Source organism: Phytophthora infestans, genomic scaffold, assembly GCF_000142945.1.
Source record: "Phytophthora infestans T30-4 supercont1.35 genomic scaffold, whole genome shotgun sequence".
Classification (NCBI taxonomy): domain Eukaryota; phylum Oomycota; class Peronosporomycetes; order Peronosporales; family Peronosporaceae; genus Phytophthora; species Phytophthora infestans.
In genome coordinates, this window is record NW_003303724.1 from 665,214 (window position 1) to 688,584 (window position 23,371).

The window sequence follows — 23,371 nt, forward strand, 5'->3', positions numbered from 1 at the left end:
CAGTTTGCAGTGTTAGCAGATACAACCGTGGCATAGCTTATTTTTTATCACATCGTTTGTTGTTGTTGTTTTTCTCTTTCTTTTATATGGGAATTTGGGACCTGATTAAATCGCTGTATTTGTTTTTTAGGGCACCAACGTCTTGAAGGACAAAATGGCTGGGGGTAAAAGTACTTAAATTTTGTAAAAAATTCACGAACGCTATGAATCGATGATGGAAAAATGGTAAGTTGGATGGCTCCCATGGTTGGGAGGAGGAAGACTCTGAAACGCAATATTCAGCTCGTCACGACTCGATAATGCGAGATTACCTTGGCCCAAGTCCAATATATTACTTGGTAGAGCGCGTTATTTTCGCAAAAATAATCGGATTTGAGCATTTCGCTCAAAATTCCATGAATGTGCACCACATCTACCGCCCACTTTTTCATTCTGCCAGTCATTTTTGGCAATGAGCTCAGCCGACGTCAGCGAGTACGAGGCGAAGCGCTTGCGCCGCATCGAGGAAAACCGCAAGAGGCTCCAGGCGCTCCACCTCCCCACACTCGCGACGCCCTCGCCCCCGACGTCGAAGCACAAGAAGCGAAAGCGAGACGTCGAAGAGAAACCACTGGAACCAACGCGAAAGTCGTTGCGTCAACGGAAATTGCGGAGACTCGAGAGACAGCAACGGAAGCAAGAAGAAGATCAATTTAAGCAGGAAACACGAGAGCGCGCCAAGTCTGACAAGAACGAACGCAAACTATTTGAAAAATGCGAGAAGAAGAGGCTAAAAGAGCTCGCAAAGCGGAACAAACTCGATAAAAAGTTGCAAAAAGTGTCACGAAAAGAAAAATTAGTGCAGCTCGAGAATGGCGCATTGAAACGTCATCTAGAGCCATCGCAGCAACCAGAACAGCAACCGAGGATTCACGACTGGCGATTGAGGAGGAAACTGCAGGCCCAAGCGGAGAGGCGGCAAGTGGCGCTGAAGAGACGAGAGGAACGAAAGGTACAGACAGAGAAGAAGAACGAGGAGAAATTAGAGATGAAGCATAAAAAACGGGAGTTTAGAAAGGAGCAGCGAGCGAAAGAGCGGATGGAGAACAGTTTCTTAAAGGAAGTCGAGAAGCAGGTGAGATTCGAGGAGCTGGAGCTCATGCGGGGCGAGGATCGACTGTCTCGACGGTATGCCAAACAGCTCAAGAGAGAGACGAAGCACAGGGAACGCCAAGAGAAAGTAGCTGCGAAAAGTAAGCTGGAAGAGGACATGTGGTTGAAGCGAATGGAACTGGAACGTCAAGCCGCAGAGCTAAAAGCAGAAGAAAGACGCAGACGGAGTCGTGAAAAGGAGAGAAGAAAGAAGGAAGCGCTCAGTAGAGAGTTGTACCCTGTGCGGCAGGTGGATCTGCCTTACGTGCGCATCACAAAGACAACAGAAAAGGATACAAGCAAGCCCAGCTCACTGCTGAAAGTGGACGTCAACCTGTTCCACGGATTCTCTCTGGGCAAGCAATTCCTGCCTCCAGGCAAGCAATCCGTCATGCAGGCGCTGTGTCCTGCTGGATATAATCCAGAGTTTCAAAGGGAAGGCGATATCCACATCTGGCGAAACGCAACGACTCTTTTCATGAATGCCTCTAGCGCGGTATTTTATCGGTATATGTTTCAAGAAGTTATGAGACATGGCCGCAAGCACGTATTTTTCCGATGGGCTCGATGCCAAGGCGTCACGCCACCGATTCTGGAGCGACTGCGTCAAGTACAAAAAGGAGCAGAACATTTTCGCATTGACGACAATTACTACGATCTCCCGAATTTAATCGACCCGGAACCCAAACCGCTGCTGCTTTTCATCCAATTCCCCAAGGTAAAAATCTGGCTGTAATTTTCACTAGTTTTTTTTCTTACTTTGTTGCGTGCAGGGACCCTATATCTATTGCGGACGGCTCGGCTTCCTCGGCTACCGATCCGACCCGCTAGAGTTCTCCTTCCAGCTACTCGACGTCAGCGCGCTGAACTGGGGGCAACTTCGTACCCTCCTCATCAGCTAACTAGAAATATAAAGTTGTGGCTGAAAAATGGCAATAGACTTTTTGGAAGTAAAAAGTGCTTTCTTTCGAGAAAAATATGATTGTTTCTAAAAAATTGTAGCCATTCAGGATTGATAGGTCGACTCAGCATGAAGAGTGGCGATGATACTGAAGCGCTGAGCGAGTACGAGGCCAAGCGCCTTCAGCGCATGGAGGAGAATCAGCGAATGCTTGCTTCACTGGAGCTGCCCTCGATGTCTCGACGCTCGCTGCGGCCCCTTGTGGCCAAATCTGCTGCCAAGTTGGAGCCAACGAGGAGATCCTCGCGCCAGCAGAAAAGGCGCGTCGTCGCTGAGCAGCAAGCGCAGGAGCGGCAACTGGAAGAGCAACGGCAACTCGAGCGGCAATCAGCGCAGAGAAAAGAACGCGAGGCTCAAATTGTACTAAAACGACAACAAATTGAGCTCGAAAGGTACCAACAAAAACTCCAAAGGGAGCAGCAGAAAGAGGAGGAAAAGAGGAAAAAGCAAAAAATAAAAAGCCAAAAGGAGGAAGAGCGGCGACAGCTTAGAAATCGACAGCTGAAGGAGATCGAAGAAGAAAGATCCAGGGAATGGAGACAGCACATGAAAGAGCAGGAGTCGCAGAGGCGACTGGAAGTGGAAGCACTGAACGAACCTTCCCCCGAAGTTGTCGACCAGAGGAACGCCGAGGTACAGAGATTTATTCAAGAAGAGCTGGATAAGCAAGCTCGGTTTGCAAGAGAAAGGAAGCAGCGAGAATTGCAGTTGCAGGCTTTGGCTACTCAGAGGGAAGCCGAGAGGGTGAAGCAAGAAGAACAGTATCCAACGACAGAGGTTCAAGCGACGAACAAGCCAGTAATAACTGCAGATCAAGTTGTAGCAGCAGGAGAACTGGAACTTCCTGTCGAGTTTGAATTGGTGCTGTAGACAACAATCTGACGAGATTTTTCGATGGCAAAACATGACAATATTTTATATTTTTTCCGAAAATAAGCTTTTTCGATTCTGAAGGATGTCATCGAAGTTTGCCAGTGTGCTTAAGCTTTCTTTATCCTTTGCCAAGTCTTCACTCACCAACTCTCCTTCAAGCGCTCAAGCATCCAAATATCGTAGTGCAAATGAGTGTAACCATCCCGACCAAGTCTTTACTCTAGTGGAGCTGAGATTCCTGTCATCGGATTGGGTGTCTACAAGGCAGAGCCCGGCGCCGAAGTCTACAGCGCGGTGTTGTCAGCACTGAAACTTGGCTACCGTCACATCGACACTGCTCAGTTGTATCTGACGTGGGCCGTGCCGTCCTCGTGTACCCCGCAACGAGATCTTCGTCCCCAGCAAATTGTTCACTGGGATACGACAAAGCCACTACGAGCAACTAGGGTTGGGAATACCAATAGCTTCTTCAAAAATAAAGGACTTAATTCAATGCGCAAAATAACTTACTGGCAGAAAGCTGGCAATGTTAAAAAATAAATAGTTTAGTGCAATATATTGTACTGAAGGCGCAATACAGTGATTATTTCGGAATGCCTAGTTGGGATACATCGACTTTTATCTGTTGCACACTCCTGGGCCAGCTGCAACACGCGACGACACTTGGCGAGCTCTCGAAGAGTTGCAACAACGGCCAAGCGCATCTGGAGAAGATTCTGAAAACTGCCAACGTCGAGCCTAGTTGGAGCTGCATCCGTGGCTTATGCGTCCATCATTGGTGAAGTTTTGCCAGCAAAATGGTAACCTATTGCAGGCGTATTCACCGTTAGGTTGCTGGAAGACCCCACCCTTCTAGACATCGCTAGTGAGGTCGGAGCTACGCCTGCTCAGGTGCCGGTAGCGTCTACATGTAGTTTGGCGAACGACTTCATCACCTCTGCCAAAGTCCGCGAATCCAGAGCGTCAGAAGGCAATCTGGAGGCTGTGAATATCACGATGACTCCTGAGCAAGTTGCAAGGCTAGCAGCACTTGATGAAGGTCTTGTCGTAGCGTGGAGGTCCCAAGACCCGATTGCAGACTGCGAGGTGTAAGGTTACCGTTGTTCCTAACTGGTAGCAATCATTGAGAACATCAAAATGTGTAAAAACTACTTTTGAATTTTACTTTTGCTTCAATTTTACGATAGTGCGACGCTGGGATATGGTGAAATGTAGCCACAGTCTCCTCGACGACCAAGTCCACCAGCGCCGTCAGAGCTCAGGAAGTACGAGTAGCAATCACACACGCCTGTGCCTCGGTCTATCATCAAAGAACTAAGTACGTTATCTTAGTGATGAGCGTATCGATCAAACGTACCGCAGATACCACGAGCCGAGCACTCGATATTCGCCTTAGTGCCCTTCACCAGCTCCGTGACTGTCATTGTAGCTGGGTTCCCTGCAAGCGTGAGGGCTGTAATATCATAACTCAGCGGTGACAAATCCCCTTGCATGAACGTAAACTCGACAGTCGTAACTATTGCAAAATTTGCTGCGTTAGTTCGTAATCACAAAATTCAAGATAGGGAGGGATACTTACTGACGCCAGCGGCAGAGCACACGACCGCGCCCGAGTTAAATGTTACAGTAGCAGTACGCACGCTCTCGAGCGTCTGAAGAGTGGATTGGACTTGTGCAGCTCCAGCATTAAACGGGATCACTGGCGTCGTCTCTCCTCGAAATGTCAGGGTGAACTCCCCCGCGTCAGCTGTGCAAGTTACGGTCTGTTTCTCATTAACTTTCCCTACTTCAAACGGATCTGCCCCTCTTGGACACATCCGAGCAGAGCAGTCATGAGCTCCAGTGAGGTCTCCAAAGGCGTTCTCATAGGGACCAAAGTAATCGTTCGTCTCGCAGTCGCAGCCCTGAATCTTCGTGGCATCCCACGTTGCCAGAGTATTTGGCGTCGCTCCATAAGTGACTCCCAGTAAATTTCCCTCTGGATCTGTTGCCTCAGATGATAATTGCTGTATACTTTTACATGTGCCTCGACCACTGCAAATAGCGCCAACAACCAACGAAGTTCCAGTGGGACAACGGATCAAGTCGCACGCTGCACCGGTGAACGGTGCGAGACACGAACAGACTCCTGTTATCGTGTTGCACGAGCCTCTTCCGGAACATTTCGCCATTGCATGCGCAGTATCTGGAGCTGTGGCGCCGTCGAACCAAGCAGCCCCTTTCGGACATTCCCGTATCGAGCAATCATGCCCCGTATACCCGGTATAACAGATACACTCGTATGATGTCGCTGCGGAACAAGTTCCCTTACTATCACACGCACCGAGGTTAGTAGAGGGACAAATTGCCGCTCCTGATTGGTAGCCACAGTCTGCTCTTCGGCCTGCTGCAGGAGGCATTGCTCCATCGCCACTAGTAAACCCTGCAACACATTTGCACACTCCATTGGCCAAGTCGCAGCCGCCACGATTCGAGCAATAAACGTTCTCTCGTGTGCCAGTTTGACTGGTAATTACAGTTACTGTGGCACCATTCGAGAGGTTATTTACCACTTGCAACTTGGGCAAATCTCCTGGGTTATGGGTGAATATAATCGACGTGATAGTTCCGCCGGTCGAACACAATGGCGTGCCAGGAGTGATACTAACGCCGTAAATATTGTCAAGAGCTTCCAACGCGGTCTTTAAGTCGCTTGATGTGGCGGTCGATGCGAGATTTGCAGTCACTTGACCTCGAAACTTAAGAGCGAAGTTACCGGTGCAACTATTGCAAGTGCAAGTAATCTCTTGGATAGCGTAATCTTGTCCCGTCGTTAAGGGGTTGTCACCTTTGGGGCATTCGCGTTGGGAACAATCGAAGCCAGAGAAGCCAGGGTCACACTGACAGCCCATGATCTTGTCAGCGTCCCACAAAGAGTAAGTTGTGCTCACCAAGAAGTTCCGATCGTCTTGAAGAGTTGCTGCGTCCCGCATACTGATACAACGGCCATTTCCGGAGCACGCATTGGGACAAGACAACCGTTCGCATGCTACGCCTTCAAAGCCGGACTCACATGCGCAAATACCAGTCGGTCGATCACAACGACCCATAGCAGAGCATTCGACAGGTTGGTGGGCATTGTCGGTTGTCCACGCTCGATCGACCCAAGCAGCTCCCGTCGGACAGAGCTTCGAGACACACGTAGCCCCACCATACCCTGGGAAACACGAGCAGCGACCTGTCGAGCGCTGACATGCGCCATGTCCACTGCAGCCTCCATCACAGCTAAATCCGAGAGCTAAATCGCCTGAGAAGACAAGAACCAGCAGGAACAGAAGTCTACGCATTTCGAAGCGGTGAGTGGACGTTAGGAGGGGCTGCTAATGATACCAATAGATTTTTTTTTTAGATGTTCGGACGCAGGGTTATAATAGTAAACGATCAACTGCTGATCGACTACACCAACAAGTGGTTTTTTTTTCTTCTTCTCTACATGTATGTTATTAGGTAGAGTATTCGCTAAGTTGATTCACAACCTCAGCCTCGTGCCTTTAATTTAAAGGCTTTAAATGCTTCAAAAGGCCTTAAGTGGGACTAAGATGCCGCAATGTCGGTCCAAAGTTAGCCTGTTCATCTACAAGAATCTGCACGAAATGACTTACACAAATCATTTATCGTGGTGATTAAGGTAACCTCATATTATGTTGCGGTTTTGCTAGCTACGAGCGAAAACCTCGGAAGTACTCAGCCTAAGAACATGTGCTGGGATTGAAAGGAAACTTGCCGAGGAATTGGGGACGTTGCATAGGCGAATATTTGACAGAGCGTATCCTGGCTCAGCTCCTGCCATGGCGATCTACTGTGTTCAGTATTCTGCGTTACTGCCGTCGGCGCAGACACTGCACTAAGGAGTGCAACTTTGGCTTCCAACGGGAGACTTCGCGTGTGGCGAGTTGGCTGGAGATTGAATTGTCGGAAGCAGCCCAAGTATCGCTTCAAATCATGCGGAGCTGTGACGTCAAAGTACAATAACGTTCGGTTCTTTGCCAACATATCGAGGAGAACATTCAAGTCAGCCTCACACGTGCCGAGATTCACTGGCCTAACTAGCCAGCAATTAGCTGGACGAACACGCAGCCGACGAACACACTTGAACAGAGGGTTCCTGCTGTCACTTAGGCTCTTTGAGAGTGCAGCAATGTCACCGATATCTAACCTGAGATCAGGAAGAGGCTGGTGATGGTCCAGACGGAGTTGTACGTCCACCATATCAGTACTTAGAGACAGTTCTACCAGGTTTGGACAGCTTCGTAGAATGCTGTTAACGTCCAGCTCCAAGACCCGCACTTTAAGTGTTAGAACGCTCAGGGAAGCTCCGATGGCAGCCAAAAACTGCGCTACACCGTGCATGCTCCAGACCTCAGTAATCTCAAGTTTGAGCGATGAAAGACGTTGATCCGAGCTCACCAAATTACGCTCATAAAACGTTAAATTCTCGCGCTGAACTTGGCAATGGCCATACCCAGGAATCATGACGTTTACCCATTCGCTCTCGCCATCGTCACTAAACGTTTGAGCGAACGGTAGAGAAGATGGAAACGAGAGAAAATCGCAGCTTTGAGCTGGCTCTCCACGATAATTAAACTGCCATCGCACTGACGCTCCACTCTTCACTGTGGCAACTCGCTCTGCTATCACTCCACAAGGAAAGTCCAGCAGTTCTTCTTCAGGATGTTCGGACGTCACGACGTCACTGAATCCCTCCATGTCTGCAACAGCAATGCCATAGATTTTTATCTCAACAGACTCCAAGGACGAAGAAGAACGTGCTCGCTTGGAGAAAAGCGCGTACGCGATACACTTCCACAAGTAGCGAGAGGTGATTTGAGCGTTAGATTGGAAAGACAAGCGGATGTCAAGCTTCTTGACTGTCTGATTTGTCGCCATCGCAGACGCAAGTGCCACGAAGTCTGACGCTGGCAGTGTGGTTGCACAGAATACCTGGAGAGTATCTAGCTGCCACAGATCTGGTGTAGAAGTGTTCAGATCTAGTTTAGAACGAAGATCTGAGTACTCTAGCTCTCGAGTGGGTCGAGTATGATTAAACAGTCCAGTGAATAGCTGGCCGAACACCTTCTTCGATGCCAGCTCCTTGTCCCACAACTCTTTATGAAGCTCCAGCCGTAGACGTTTTACCTGCGAGAACCAAATATTATCCTGCATCAACCGGTTTATCGTCTCGATCATGTTCGGGTGGATCGCCATTCCAAGCAGATCCACAGCTAAAGGCTCAAGTACGAGAGTGCAGCGAAGAGATCCACGAGCTACTGGCTCGTCCTTAACCTGTCTCCACTCGTCTTTAATTATTCTCACAGCCTCTTTGTAAGCCAAAAGTTCAGTTGCAGACACCTCCATAGGCTTGATGCGATCTGTAGAGAAGAAAACTTGTACCGGGATCACAATGTCAATTCCTCTTCGATCGGGACGAATGTTTTGGTTCAATGCTGCGATTTTTGCTATTGTTTCATGAAATTCATCGCTGGAGTCACGTTGGTGGACGCCACAAAAGGTTAATAGAGCGTACTCAGTTGGGTTTCCCTGTTTGCCATTTAAGTCGAGACATAGCAGAAATTTCACTGGGATTTTATGCTCAAACTTTTCTTCGCCTTCTTTCCCCACGTCAATTCCGCAGTGTTCAGTCAGTAAGTACTTCCACGCTGTGTAGTCTGTATACCCCACAGCTGCCAGCAGCGCCAGTGCTTCGCGAAGTTGCCTCAATTTTTTTTGACAATTTTTCTCTTCGAGTGTCACATTTCCCTCGGTGTCATCTCGACGAATAGTCACCTGGAGAATGTTCCTCTTGGTGCTCCAAAGACCTTCTTGGGCTGCCACGCATCCATAGCGAAGCTTTTCCTTCAGAGCAGCGCACCAAGGCGCCAGGAAGCCCCACCGTTTCTCTAGATGCGCACCTGAAGTTTGACTTGCAATTTCCAAAAATGCAAAATTAAAAACTGTTTTTGAGAGAAACAGATTTCTTGTCTTAAAAGGCTTTTCTTAAAAAAAAACAATTAGCAAAAGCACATTTTTAAGGAAAAAAACACTTTCGTTTCTGGAGTAACGTTTAGTAGTGACTTTCGAAAGTTCTCTACGCTAGCATTCACAGTCAGCCGATATTTACAATCAAAGCATTAATTTACTTCCATTTTGCACAACATTGCGAGCGTACCATGCCTCCGCAATCTCCTGACTTCACGTTTCTATTGATTCTACAGTCTTCGTCGCTTTCCAATCGCGCTGAATAACTCAATCCGCTCGTCACCTACTGCCCTATACCTTACCTAGGCTGCAGCCTCCACCTTGGCCTTGGCTTCTCGTTTCAAGATCACCTGGTCCGCCTGAATAGCCGTGATCGCCACCGTCGTGACAATGTCCTTCACCGTCGCACCTCGACTCAAGTCGTTCACTGGTTTCCGCAGACCTTGCAGCATCGGACCCATCGCGATGCAGCCAGTACTCTGCTGTACAGCCTTGTACGTGTTGTTGCCCGTGTTCAAGTCCGGGAAGATCAGCACATTGGCCTGGCCGCCAACCTTGGCGCCACTGGGGATCGCCTTCAACTTGGTCTTGGCGATCGACTCGTCCACCGCAGCGTCGTACTGGATCGGGCCGTAGATGTCCAAGTCCGGACGCAACTCCTGCGCCATCTTGGTCGCCTCGCGCACCTTGTCGATGATCGGACCCGAGTTCGAGTCGCCTGTGGCGTACGACAGCAGCGCCACCTTCGGGATGAGTCCGAACGCTTCTGCGCTCTCTGCACTCGTCACCGCGATCTGCGCCAAGTCCTGCGCACTCGGGTCCGTGTTCACAGCGCAGTCTCCGTAGATGCGCACGCCGTCCTCGAGACACATGAAGAAGATACTGGACACAATCGGTCGGTTCGGCGTCGTCTTGATGAGCTGCAGAGCAGGACGAATCGTGTTGGCTGTGGTGTGGCACGCACCGGAGACCATCCCGTCGGCGTCGCCCATCTCCACCATCATCGTACCGAAGCATGTTTCCTCCAGCACCGCGTCACGTGCCGACTCCCGCGTCACGCCCTTGTGTTTACGCTTCTCAAAGTACTGGTCCACGTACTTGTCCAGCAGCTCGCTGTCCGCTGTGCGCACAATGTTTGCACGCGAGAGGTCGAGAGTCAGCGACTTGGCGTGTCGTTCAATGTCGTCCGGATTGCCCAGGATCGTCACCTTCGAGAGCTTCTGACGCAGCACTTGGTCGGCTGCTTGGAGCACGCGGATGTCCTCTCCTTCCGTCAGTACAATATGACGCTGGACAGCTCGCGATTTGCTGAACAAAAAGTGCTGAAACTGCTTCGGCGAGCGGTTGACCACCATTCCTTCGTCCAGTTCGCCAATGATGCCCTCTTTGCCCACAAACTCGTCGAAAAGTTGCTTGGAGCGGTCGATTTTCAGCTGACTGGTGGGTAGAATGTCCGTCGACACCTTGGAGAACTTGTCAGCCGTTGTGAACGTGTCCTCTGGCACCGAGAAGATCGGGATGGACAGGCCAGTCTTGTCCAGAGCCTCCACGCCCTGGAGAATCTCCTGCGTGTTGCTATGTGGGTAGCTGCCATTGGTCAGCACGATAGCCGACACGTTCGGCAAGATACCAGGCAGACGAGAGGCCATGAGACCCAGCATGACGTCCGAGCGATCCGCCGATGTGATGACGAGAGCACCGTCTTTGTAGTTCTTCAAGTGCGCGAATAAATCTTTCAAGGCGCTTGTTGCCACTACGGCGGAAGTTACGACGACGTTGTTGGGGATTGCCTTGGTGCCAAAGAGTTGCTTAGCTCCGAGTTGGTGTGTCACTTCGTTGAGACGTTTGGACGCGATAAAATCGTCTTTTGGCAAAAAGCCGAGGAATGGCAAATCTTTTTCACGCAATTTGGCACGAATTGCCTCGCGTAAAGCCTTGGGGTCTTTGGTGTTCACGCGGTTGGCAATGTTGCCAATGAAGTTAAGACCCGCACCCTCCACTTGGTCTTTGTTAAAAGCAGTACGCGAGAGGATCTCCTCCAAAAGGTCGCTGTTCGTGTTTGCCGATTCGCTGAAATCGGAAATTGTCAACACGGGTGAGCCAATGGCTTTGGCAATGTCCACGTTGATTTTCCAACTCATGGCACTTTCGTGTTTGGAAAGTTGCGACCCTTCGATTATCATGAAATCGTGGCCCTCGCGACACGCCTCGTAGCGGTCGAGAATCTCCTCCACGAGGTCGTCTCCCTTGCCGTTCAGCCAATACTCGATGGCACGCTCGCTCGTCACTCCGTACAGCTGCTCCACGCTCTTGGTGAGCCCCAGCTGCTGCTTCATGACGTCGACGTGGTGGTCAGTCTCGACAATCGGCTGGATGGGGCGGAAGTAGCCCACTCTGGCAAACTTTTGCTCCAGAGTGTTGGTCAGTCCGATTAGCACTGGTGCCGTTTTCTCTGTTACTTCAGTGGACGTCACGAACAGGTTGTTAATGGGCACTTTGCCCTCTGCGATGGCGGCAGCGGTCAGCGCGCGACGCTGGGAGGGAAGCGCCACCGACGTGCGGCGGAAGGTGTTGCGCAGCGTCCACATAGGAATCGAGGCTTAGTGGTCTTGGTTTTGGCAAATCCGCGACGAATGTGGCTGGATTGCCATCGACGCTGCATGGCCACGAAAAACGATTTCGGCGGGGTTTGCCCATCGCCCGTGCAAACGAAAAAGAGTCCCTCTTTTGTTTGCAAAAATGAATTCGCTTGACTTCAGTTTCCTATGAATTGTGCAAAAAAATGGTTGCCGGCGGTTCACCAAGCACCAAAAGAAGGCGAACACGAGTGCACACCTCGCCGACGTCACGCCTGCGACAAATGACACGCTCGCACCACAGGACAACAGCCAATGAATGACACGGACACAAGTTGCTTGGGTAAGTTATTCGTGTTAACGCTATGCGCAACACTTGACTTGACGACATGCAAGATTCACCAGCATACAGTGACGGGAATCTGGTCACGTATCCGATACATGTACAGTACGTCTTCAGCCATTCGTACGTATCGGTGGCAAACTATTTACCATTGTTGACAATTGCTGACAATTGCATAATTGCCCCTGCAAATTCACATTGTTGCACTCTCAAGAAATTCCCCATTTTGGTTCTTGGAGTTCTCTGCTTCTCGTTTCAAGATCACCTGGTCCGCCTGAATAGCCGTGATCGCCACCGTCGTGACAATGTCCTTCACCGTGGCGCCTCGACTCAAGTCGTTCACTGGTTTCCGCAGACCTTGCAGCATCGGACCCATCGCGATGCAGCCAGTACTCTGCTGCACAGCCTTGTACGTGTTGTTGCCCGTGTTCAAGTCCGGGAAGATCAGCACATTGGCCTGGCCGCCAACCTTGGCGCCACTGGGGATCGCCTTCAACTTGGTCTTGGCGATCGACTCGTCCACCGCAGCGTCGTACTGGATCGGGCCGTAGATGTCCAAGTCCGGACGCAACTCCTGCGCCATCTTGGTCGCCTCGCGCACCTTGTCGATGATCGGACCCGAGTTCGAGTCGCCTGTGGCGTACGACAGCAGCGCCACCTTCGGGATGAGTCCGAACGCTTCTGCGCTCTCTGCACTCGTCACCGCGATCTGCGCCAAGTCCTGCGCACTCGGGTCCGTGTTCACAGCGCAGTCTCCGTAGATGCGCACGCCGTCCTTGAGACACATGAAGAAGATACTGGACACAATCGGTCGGTTCGGCGTCGTCTTGATGAGCTGCAGAGCAGGACGAATCGTGTTGGCTGTGGTGTGGCACGCACCGGAGACCATCCCGTCGGCATCACCGAGTTCCACCATAAGTGTACCGAAGTACGTCTCGTCCTTGCAGTAGTCGCGAGCCAGCTCTCTCGTGACACCTTTGTGCTTCCGTTTGGCATAGAAATAGTCGACGTACTTGTCCAGCAAGTGACTGTCTACTGGACGGATGATATTGGCGCGTGACAAGTCGAGATTGGCCATCTTGGCGTTCACAGTGATCTCGTCCGGGTCTCCGAGAATCGTGATCCTCGACAAGTTCTGGCGTAGAATCTGATCGGCCGCTTGGAGCACGCGAATGTCCTCTCCTTCCGTCAGTACAATATGACGCTGGACAGCTCGCGACTTGCTGAACAAAAAGTGCTGGAACTGCTTCGGAGAGCGGCTGACCACCATTCCTTCGTCCAGTTCACCGATCAGCATTTCTTTCTCGACAAATTCGTCGAAAAGTTGCTTGGAGCGGTCGATTTTCAACTTGCTTGAAGGTAAAATGTAGGTTGACACTTTGGCAAATCCATCAGCAGTGGAGTTGGTGTCGTTTGGGGTTGAGAAGATCGGAAGAGAGAGACCAGTCTTGTCCAGTGCCTCCACGCCTTTGAGAATCTCTTGCGTGTTGCTGTGTGGGTAGTTACCGTTCGTCAGCACGATAGCCGAGATGTTCGGCAACACCCCTGGCAAGCGAGAAACCATCAAGCCCAACATGAGGTCGGAGCGATCTCCAGACGTGATGATCATAGCCCCATCTTTGTATTTCTTCAAGTGGGCGAACAGATCTTTCAGTGCACTGGCCGCCACGACGGCGGAAGTTACGACCGCGTCATTTGCAATTGAGTTGCCGAAAAGTTGCTTTGCACCCAACTGGTGTGTCACTTCATTCAGTCGCTTGGATGCAATAATTTCATCCATTGGCAAAAAGCCCAAAAATGGGATCTCTTTCTTACCCATTTTCAGTTTTAGGTCTTCGCGTAGAGTTGCCACGTCTTTGGCTCGAACGCGGTTGGCAATTGTGCCAAGGTAGTTGAGTCCCGCAGCTTCTGCTTGGTCTCTGCCCATGACAGTACGCGAGACCATTTCCTCTAGAAGCGCGTTGCTCGAGGCGGATGTGTCTCCGAAATCCGTGACCATGAGGACCGGGGAGCCAATGGCTTTGGCAATGTCCACGTTGATTTTCCAGCTCATGGCACTCTCGTGTTTGGAGACTTGCGAGCCTTCGATGATCATAAAGTCGTGGCCCTTGCGACATTCTTCGTATCGCTCCAGGATTTCCTCCACGATGTCGTCTCCCTTGCCAGTGAGCATGGCCTCCATGGCACGGGAACTGGTGACTCCGTAGAGCTCCTCGACGTCTTTGGAGAGCTCCAGTTGGTGCTTCATGACGTCGACGTGGTGGTCGGCCATGCTCGAGTCCGGACTGGGCTGAATGGGGCGGAAATAGCCCACTTTGGTAAACTTTTGCTCCAAAACATGGGCCAGACCGATGAGCACAGGCGCCGTCTTCTTTGTCACCTCCGTGGAGGTCACGTAGAGGTTGTTGATGGGCACTTTGCCCTGCGAGATGGCGGCGGCGGTCAGTGCGCGACGATGGGGCAGCGCCATGCCCACGGAGCGACGCAGGGAGTGGCGGAGCGTCCACATGATGGGGGAAATTAGGTGATCAAAAGTCTTCGGGTGCGCGTTGACTGGCAAATCCGCAACTGAGACCGGTCGGGTGGAGGGAGCTTCAACAATGGAGAGGAGTGATGGTCAATTTGCGTCGTTGACTTGACAATTGTAAGGGCGGCAAAGATGCGGCAATCAACGGCGTTTCAGGAGTTGACACTGGCACAGCTGATCCTACCATTAGTAATAAGTAGATTAGAGTGATATTAAGGAGGGAACTATGTAACACGCTGAAAAAACAGACCTTTAGTAGAACTCCTTCGATAGTAATATCGACGATTTTTGAATATCTAACGAGAGGTCGGCCAACAGCCGTGATGCCGGTCATTTGCCGACACGCAGGCTTGATCTCTGAAAGCACAGCAGCTTGCGCTCTACCAATGCATGCACTGAAGACACACAAACTAAAGATTTTTCTTCAGTTTCTGCTTCAGATTTGATCTTTCGAGTAGTTCGCGTTGATAAAATGAAGCTGTGACTGTTAGTTTTCTGTAACTTGTACTTCCCACGGGAGCAATGCGGCTTTTCATAGCTATCCTTAGGATAACAGTAAGCGGTGATCTGTCCGGCTTTCAGGAGGCCTCGAACAAGCCTTGATTTGCAAGTTCCAGTATCTTGCGTGTCAACTGGCAAGGAGAGGTCAAGCTTGCGTATCGAACGAGCTGCTCAGCAGCAACTCGAAACATTTGGAGTCGCTTGAGCTTGCAAGAGCTATTATAAGAGTTCACAAAAGCACCCTTTTTACTAATTGTGGTACTTTCGAGCACAACTTTTGTGCTAAAAAAAACAGATTACAAGTTTTTTATAAAATGATCACTAAAAAACTCCTTAAAAAATCATCAAGGCCAGAAGAGCGGTAAACCCTCTTTTTTTTAAAATATCCACAGTAAAGCGGCCGTTATCGTGAAGCCCTTGAACCCCCTCCCCCACACTAACCCCGCACCCAGTTTTAACACCGCCCACACTGTCTCAAAACCCACCTTATTTTATTTTCCAAAAGGCGGGGATCGTTCTCAGTCACTGAGACCGATCCATGCACAATTAGAATATAAATACGAGCTGCGATCTCTGACTGAGTCAGTCAGCTCAAGTGTATGAAATCATGTGTGCACTGTGAAAACGCAGGGTGAGTTGTCGCCGTTTTCCAGTTCGCACTAAAAACGGAGCGAGTCTGAAACACTTGTTCTCTTTAAATAGGTTGGTTGCATCGTCTCGACTGCCCCAATTAAAGAGTTGAACCAGCTTAGTGTTGAACCAGCAGGACAAGAAGAAACCAAACTTGCGATCGATACTACCCTACTGCTACAAGTTGGTCCAGGATGAGCTGTCTGCTCCCCGAGACCGAGACTAAGCCTCCTGTTAGGGAAGGGAGAGTGCTTGACTCGCTGCGATCTCTAAGTATTCGAAACATCCAAGACCCATACAGCCACGGGGAGCGTCTTGAGACCATGACTACCCGCAACAGTACTCTCGACACGGAGAACCTCAACACTATGCTGAACGGCGGACTCGAGAGGTTCTACAAGAAGTACCACCATTTGTCCCGCAAGATCAACCTACAGCTACCGACTCCCGAAATTCGATTCCAAGAGCTGTCCTTCTCGGTTCAAGCACCTTCAAGCACAGGCAGTCACAGTACAGTCGGAACCCATCTGGCACAGATCTTCACTCCTTGGAAACGGCCACCTACGATGACCAAGCATGTTCTTCACCCCATGACCGGCGTCATTAAACCAGGGTCCATGACGTTGCTTCTAGCTAACCCAGGGGCCGGCAAATCGACGTTTCTAAAGGCATTGGCCGGCAAGTTGCAGAATAACTCGAAAACGGAGATCGGAGGCGAAATCCGGTACGCAGGACTACGAGGTGCCGAAATCGACCTCGTCAAGCTGGTCGGTCTTGTTGATCAGACAGATAACCACATTCCTACACTGACAGTGCGTGAGACGTTCAAGTTCGCCGACATGTGCATGAACGGCCGCCCAAAAGACCAACACGAGGAATTGCGGGACATCGCTAAGCTGCGTACGGAGCTGTTTCTACAGATCCTGGGTCTTGAGAACTGCGCCGATACTGTGGTTGGGAATGCTCTACTACGAGGTGTAAGTGGCGGTGAACGTCGACGTGTGACGGTGGGTGAAATGCTGGTTGGGGGTCAAAGTCTCTTCCTGTGTGATGAAATCTCGACGGGTCTCGACAGCGCTGCAACGTTCGATATCGTCAAGGCATTGCGTACTTGGTGTAAGACGTTAGGTGGGTCGGTCATTGTAGCGCTCCTACAACCGACACCCGAAGTGGTGGAGCAGTTCGACGACATTTTGATGATAAGCGAGGGGCAAATGGTGTACCATGGACCACGGACTGAAATCCTCAGTTACTTTGACGAACGAGGCTTCAGCTGCCCTCCTCGTGTAGACCCGGCAGACTTCCTCATTGAGGTGACGTCTGGACGTGGCCAACAGTACGCGAACGGCAACGTGCCGAAGCAGTACTTGGCCGTCACAGCTGAGGATTTCCACAGCGTCTTTACGCAATCCAGTCTTTTCAAAAAGACCCAGGTAGCTCTAAACAAGAGCCCCAAGCCGTCATCGCCGGCAAATAGCAAGAAGCCTAAACGACTCGTGAGTCTCGCTCGGAAGAAAGGGAAGTCGGAGTTTGGGTTGGCTTTCATTCCGAGTACTCGACTGTTGCTGAACCGACAGAGATTGATCTGGCTGCGGGACCCTCCTCTACTGTACGGTAAACTGATCGAGGCCTTGGTCATTGGTCTGGTGATCGGGATGATCTACTTTGACGCGAAACGAGGGGTGTATCTGCGCATGTGTTTTTTCAATCTTGCACTTTTTCAACGTCAGGCGTGGCAACAAATCACCATTTCGTTCCAACTGCGAAAGGTGTTTTACAAGCAACGTCCTCGGAACTTTTTCCGCACGGCGTCATATGCCATTGCTGAGGCGTTGGTGCAAATCCCGGTGAATCTATCGGTGTCATTCATCCTCGGCACGTTCTTCTACTTTATGAGTGGATGACTCGGACGTTCGAGAAATACATCGTGTACTACCTGATTGTGGTCTGTTTCCAGCACGCTATCTGCGCCTACATGACGATGCTAAGTGCCTTCTCTCCCAGTGTTACGGTGGGGCAGGCGCTGGCTGGTCTTTCGGTTTGCTTCTTTTTGCTCTTCTCGGGAAATATCATCTTAGCCGATTTGATTCCCGAATATTGGATCTGGATGTACTGGTTTAATCCAATTGCCTGGGCTCTACGCAGCCTCATTTTGTCCGAGTTCTCGAGCGACCGCTACCCAGTTAGTCAACGTGACAAATATCTGGATAGTTTTTCAATCTCTCAAGACACTGAGTATATCTGGTTCGGTGTTGGCATTCTGTTGGCCTATTATCTACTGTTCACCACGTTGAATGGGCTAGCGCTGCACTTTATTCGACACGAGAAATTCTCCGGCGTGAGCGTCAAGACGTCAACGCAGAATGCACCTGTTGATCTGGACCAAGTGTTGGTTGAGATTGCCACACCTGCACCTGTTGTTGAGCCTTCGAAGGAGAAAAGTGGCGGCTTGCCATTCACTCCATCGAATCTGTGTGTGAAGGATCTCGAGTACTTTGTAACTTTACCCTCAGGCGAAGAGAAGCAGCTTCTACGCGGTGTCACGGCTCACTTCGAGCCTGGACGGATGGTAGCACTCATGGGCTCTTCGGGTGCTGGTAAGACGACGCTGATGGACGTGATCGCTGGACGTAAGACTGGAGGACGCATCGTGGGAGAAATTATGGTGAACGGAGAGCCCAAGAACCCAGCCACTTTCAGCCGCATCGCTGCGTACTGCGAGCAAATGGACATCCATTCCGAGGCTGCGTCGATCTATGAGGCGTTGGTCTTCTCAGCAGATCTGCGACTCCCACCAACGTTCTCTAAAGAGCAAAGGATGAATCTGGTCAATGAGACGTTGGAGCTGCTGGAGCTGCAGCCGATTGCGAGTGCAATGATCGGGAACTTGTCCGTTGAGCAGAAGAAACGCGTGACGATTGGTGTGGAAGTGGTGGCGAACCCAAGCATCTTGTTCTTGGACGAACCGACTAGTGGCTTGGACGCTCGTTCAGCAATAATTGTGATGCGTGGCGTGCAGTCTATCGCACGCACTGGTCGTACGATCTTGTGTACTATTCACCAGCCCAGTATCTCCATCTTTGAGCTATTTGATGGTCTCTTGCTACTGCAACGAGGAGGCTATACAGCGTACTTTGGAGACTTGGGCGAGGAATCCAGCAAGATGCTCGAGTATTTCGCTACCATTCCCGGGACGCTGGAGATCCGCCCACAGTACAACCCAGCGACGTACATGATGGAGGTGATTGGAGCAGGTATCGGTCGGGGTATGAAGGACTACTCGGTCGAGTATACGAACAGCGAGTTGGGTAGAACGAATCGTGAACGGACGCTGCAGTTATGTGAAGTATCGAGCGAGTTTACAAGACACTCGACACTGAACTACACTTCGATCGCGACTGGGTTCTGGAACCAGTTTAGTGCCTTGGCCAAGAAACAGCAACTCACGTACTGGCGCAACCCGCAGTACAACTTCATGCGGATGTTTCTATTCCCTCTCTATGCGGTTATCTTCGGAACGACGTTCTACCAACTACCTGTGGGTAGTGTGAAGAAGATCAACTCGCATGTTGGTCTCATCTACAACAGTATGGACTTTATCGGTGTGATGAACCTCATGACGGTACTGGAAGTGACGTGCGCTGAACGTGCTGTGTTCTACCGTGAACGCATGTCAAACTACTATGGCCCACTGCCCTACAGTTTGTCGCTGTGGTTCGCCGAAGTGCCCTACTTGGTCGTGGTGATTTGCTTATTCGTGGTCATCGAGTACTGGCTGGTGGGCTGGAACGACAATGCCGAGGATTTCTTCTTCTTCCTCTTCATATTTTACCTCTACACTTCAGCCTGCACGTACATTGGCCAGTGGATGTCTGCGCTGATGCCGAACGAGAAAGTGGCGAACGTCGCGGTTGGTGCACTGTCTTGCTTGTGCAACTTATTTGCGGGCTATTTGCTGCCCCGGACAGCCATGAAACCAGGCTACAAGTGGTTCCAGTACCTGGTGCCGTCCAGCTACTCGCTTGCAGCGCTGGTAGGAGTCCAGTTTGGCAACAACCAGGACATTGTCCTTGTGGATGCAGGCAATACAACTGTACAGATGACGGTGTCCGACTATATTGCACACACGTACGACTTCCACCCGGAGCTCAAGTACAACTTCATGGCGGGGCTATTGGTGATCTGGGCCGTTCTTCAAGTAGCTATTTACCTCACGTTCAAGTATGTGAGCCATCTCAAGAGATAAAGTAGTGCATTTTGAGACTGACACTTTGAAGTCAAATAGTTTTATACTTTCAGAGGTTCGCAAATGGTATCGAGATGCCCCATTATTCTTGATCTGCACTTTAGGCATCATCACCAACAGACACTCTGTTATTAGTGAAATTATAGCCTTGTTGCCAATGAAAAGGACTACAAGCAACTGAAAATAGAACGTTGCACTTTTTCACTTGTACTTTGTATTGACTCTATTGTCATTGATGGATAGTTGTGCGAACACCGTAATTAATTGACATAAAAACGGTAAATTTTGATTTTATAATGTTGTCCATATTATCTAGGTTCGAGGTTGTCAGCTTTAAATGGCTTAAAAATAACTCTTTTATTAGTACGTATACTTTGTGAGCAATATCTACACATACAGCTAGCGGTGCAAGAGGACAAACACCTAGCGGGCTGGTGACGTTATTAAAATTCTATTTCGTTTATGAACTTTTATGAAATGTCACAATGCGGAAGGGGCTTCGCACTTCGTCGCGCTATTCCCGGATTTACTCAAGATCCCGATGAAGAAGAGCTTCTTTCGGCAGAAGAAAAGGGGTATTTCTAAAAAAGACCAAGTAAAAATAAAAATCGTAAACGGGTAATCAAACTCTGTAGCAGAGACCATGCTTTCGTTATCGAGACCTTCTCCGCTTTTGCCTAGTTTTTTTTACCGAGCCAGCATGATGTACACGATTCCTACTTTGTCTCTAAACGCAAAAAAAAATACAAGAACGAGCTGCACATCCGTATTTAAAAAAGGAGGTTATTTAAGTATATTATCGTTATCGGAGCAGGTCGCGCATTTACAGATTCTGAGCCGTAATCAAAATTTGATTACGGCTCAGAATCTGTAAATGCGACCTGCTCGAAGCTCTGAAATTTGAAGCCGGGGAAAGAAAATATATTTAATATAATTTCTTCCCCCGGCTTTAAATTTCAGAGCTTCTTCGAGACTTTGTCATTTATGCTAAAATGCCGCTTTCTTCTACTGAATGCAAAGGCTCGTCGCACATCTCCTGTGCTTCGAAGCAACACCGTGCTCCTTTCGTACAAACTTGAGCCGCTACTTTTATTTTAACCAGCAAGCCTAGACAATTCAGACAAAATGTCAAAAAATTATCAGATTTGTCAGGTATCCATTCCACTGTACCTACATTGCTTTACGTGCTGTTTGTAAATTATCCGTCATATCGTTTGATCTTGGTAAAACCGACTTTTGCAGTGTTTTGAGAGATACAAATTTGCGCCAAGATTCACATCCCGCCCTATCGTTTCAGAGACTTAAAAAGCGGTGTTTTAGGAAAAAGATTAGAAAGACGGTATTTTAGCAAAAACGGTTAGAGTACGCATAATTTCAAAAGATAATGCTGCCACTCTATAATGTGCATCTCCTGCGACCGCTTCGTAGCCGCAGTATATACCCAAGTACCTGTGATAGTGCAACTGGTTACGAAAAAATCTACCATTATTGGTTTTGGATCTCGACGAAATTGTGCGTTTTTCTAGCAGGTAGTATTCACAGAAAACTATTTGTTGAATCCATTAGTCTCAGTTACTGCACCAGCTTTAGCTACTTGCTTCGGCTACCGGCTTCAGTTATGCGACCGAATTAATCGGATCGGAGATGTGCAGTCTTTCAGGCTGTCCCAATAAAATCATTAATATTGAGGGTGCAGTTCTACTTAGTTATGTTTTCTTAATGTAAATATAAATATGATTGGGGTAGTTCCTTTAATAATTCATAATACTTCATTAAACATGTATACTTACATTATGAAATCATTGAAGGTAAGTTTTAGTTGCCAAAGCTCAGGAAGTATTCCCCTCTCTCTTCTGTCGACCCCGCCTGTCCAACATGGACACAATAGCGCTTGCATGATATTAATAACTTGTATTTGAATCGTGCTATCGTATGGTTTTCTAAAAGGGTGACAATTGAGGTGGCGCAAAAAATTAAGGCACTTCGCTGTTGCAGTGCATTAAAAAATATCGCTCCTTACAGCTGGCTTTGATTCTAAGATACGTACTTCATAATATTTAAGTACTACTGTATGCAACTAGAGGTGTGTCTTTGAAATAAGAAAGGGACATTTAAAAACGATCTGCCCTTACAGATGTTAAATGCAAACATTGTTACTTTTCGAAATGGCCGGGACTTTTGACACCCGATCTAGTTGTCAGCGCTAGCAGAATTTCTTCTGCACGAAGAGCATTGTGTTGAGCAAAATGCCTTCGTAAAAATCACAATCCGAGCTCTTGAGATCACATAACCCCTTGGTTCCCGGAATTTATGACAGCTAACGCATAAGTCACGGTACTGTTATGTCGTAACTTACTACGTGCGTAGTTACTTTGGTTATGTATGATGTGCATAGACGTCTGCGGGAAGCGATATTAAATCTGAACAGGTTTACTGAGGAATGTCGTAAGTTATACTCCTTTCTTGTGTTCATCACTAGCTCAATGTCGTAACTGACACCGATGGCTGAAAGAAAGGGCGCGAGAGCCGGCACCTAGAAGGAAAAAGACGCAGCAACCCGTGCATCAAATCTGCGAAAACTGCATTACAACTCAAAAGTTACCACAAATCAAATCTGACACCTGGCATTTCATCACTTCTCTTGTGCACAAACAGGTCTCACTGGTTTTTGTCATTATCATTTCCAGACCCCTCGTCGTCTGCTTCCCCGTTGTGAAGCTGTAATTCTCGGCGAGTCTTCTTCCGCAGTCCAGCTTTCTTCCCGGGACGCCGCAGCACAACTTGTTTCTCTAAGGTGACAGGGATCGCCTGACCGCAGTCAAAATCGGCATGCCAGATTGCAAAGCAGGTCTTTGCATCACCCCTGTCGGTATGCCGGATCTTGTTACAAAGCCAGCATTTGGCGTTGTCCAGCGAGCAGCGCTCACAGAAGAAAGTCGTAGCGTAAGAATTCTTTTTTTTGTCAGTCCTGAGTAATGCGCAGACTTTACAGGATCGCTGGCGTCGCTTTTGCACACCGCTGACAGTCACCCAATCTTCCGACTGTTCCACTTCATGGGTAAGCCGCACTGGAGCACGTTGGCGCTTTTGGCGTAGCGGTGATGAAGTCGCCACGACACCATCAAAGTCTTCAGCCTTGAGCTGGAGAAGCTGATTCTGAAGGATGCAATACCAGTCTCCACGCCTCGTCGCCGCCGCTCCAGCAATTCGTGCGGTTTCCTTATGTGAAATGTATGCGTTCACTAACGCTAGGTCGACGAGCCCCAAGAACAAACTCATGTAGTATTCTTGAACTTGGTCGACGTCTGTAACGAGAACTTCTGGAGGCGGAGTTGATCATGAATATCAACTCCTCCTATCCAGCGCTGATAATCCGTCACAGCTGCAGGACATGGCACAGTAACTGGTCCCACGCGCTTCACATTCCTATTGATTGACGAAGCCGACATCACAGAGCCCGTGCACAAGTAATGCACGGGTTTGCTGTCCCAGCATTGGTATGCCACCATACTTGGGACAGCAATAGAGCGGGAGAATGTGAACGCCCCTCGAGGAATGCTTGCCGGTC

General features: G+C 49.4%; 5 protein-coding genes across 5 annotated transcripts; 2 read left to right on the forward strand and 3 right to left on the reverse strand.

The window, feature by feature from the left end:
• Positions 1–451: 451 nt before the first annotated feature.
• PITG_15240 (uncharacterized protein) lies at positions 452–3,157 on the forward strand (the record flags this gene model as incomplete). The annotated part of the gene is made up of 4 exons (XM_002898643.1): positions 452–1,849; positions 1,905–2,013; positions 2,151–2,725; positions 3,149–3,157. 4 exons carry the CDS (start codon positions 452–454, stop codon positions 3,155–3,157), a joined length of 2,091 nt encoding a protein of 696 aa, XP_002898689.1.
• Positions 3,158–4,143: 986 nt separating this feature from the next.
• On the reverse strand, positions 4,144–6,291 carry PITG_15241 (uncharacterized protein; the record flags this gene model as incomplete). The annotated part of the gene is made up of 3 exons (XM_002898644.1): positions 4,144–4,265; positions 4,323–4,481; positions 4,545–6,291. The coding sequence occupies 3 exons, from the start codon at positions 6,289–6,291 to the stop codon at positions 4,144–4,146; spliced, it is 2,028 nt and encodes a 675-aa protein (XP_002898690.1).
• Positions 6,292–9,215: 2,924 nt separating this feature from the next.
• PITG_15242 (phosphate acetyltransferase) lies at positions 9,216–11,663 on the reverse strand (the record flags this gene model as incomplete). Its single annotated transcript, XM_002898645.1, has 1 exon — positions 9,216–11,663. One exon carries the CDS (start codon positions 11,566–11,568, stop codon positions 9,283–9,285), a length of 2,286 nt encoding a protein of 761 aa, XP_002898691.1.
• Positions 11,664–12,092: 429 nt separating this feature from the next.
• On the reverse strand, positions 12,093–14,448 carry PITG_15243 (phosphate acetyltransferase; the record flags this gene model as incomplete). Its single annotated transcript, XM_002898646.1, has 1 exon — positions 12,093–14,448. One exon carries the CDS (start codon positions 14,406–14,408, stop codon positions 12,093–12,095), a length of 2,316 nt encoding a protein of 771 aa, XP_002898692.1.
• A 1,303-nt stretch (positions 14,449–15,751) lies between these two features.
• PITG_15244 (ATP-binding Cassette (ABC) Superfamily) lies at positions 15,752–19,803 on the forward strand (the record flags this gene model as incomplete). The annotated part of the gene is made up of 3 exons (XM_002898647.1): positions 15,752–16,685; positions 16,857–17,404; positions 17,515–19,803. The coding sequence occupies 3 exons, from the start codon at positions 15,752–15,754 to the stop codon at positions 19,801–19,803; spliced, it is 3,771 nt and encodes a 1,256-aa protein (XP_002898693.1).
• Between the last annotated feature and the right edge of the window lie 3,568 nt (positions 19,804–23,371).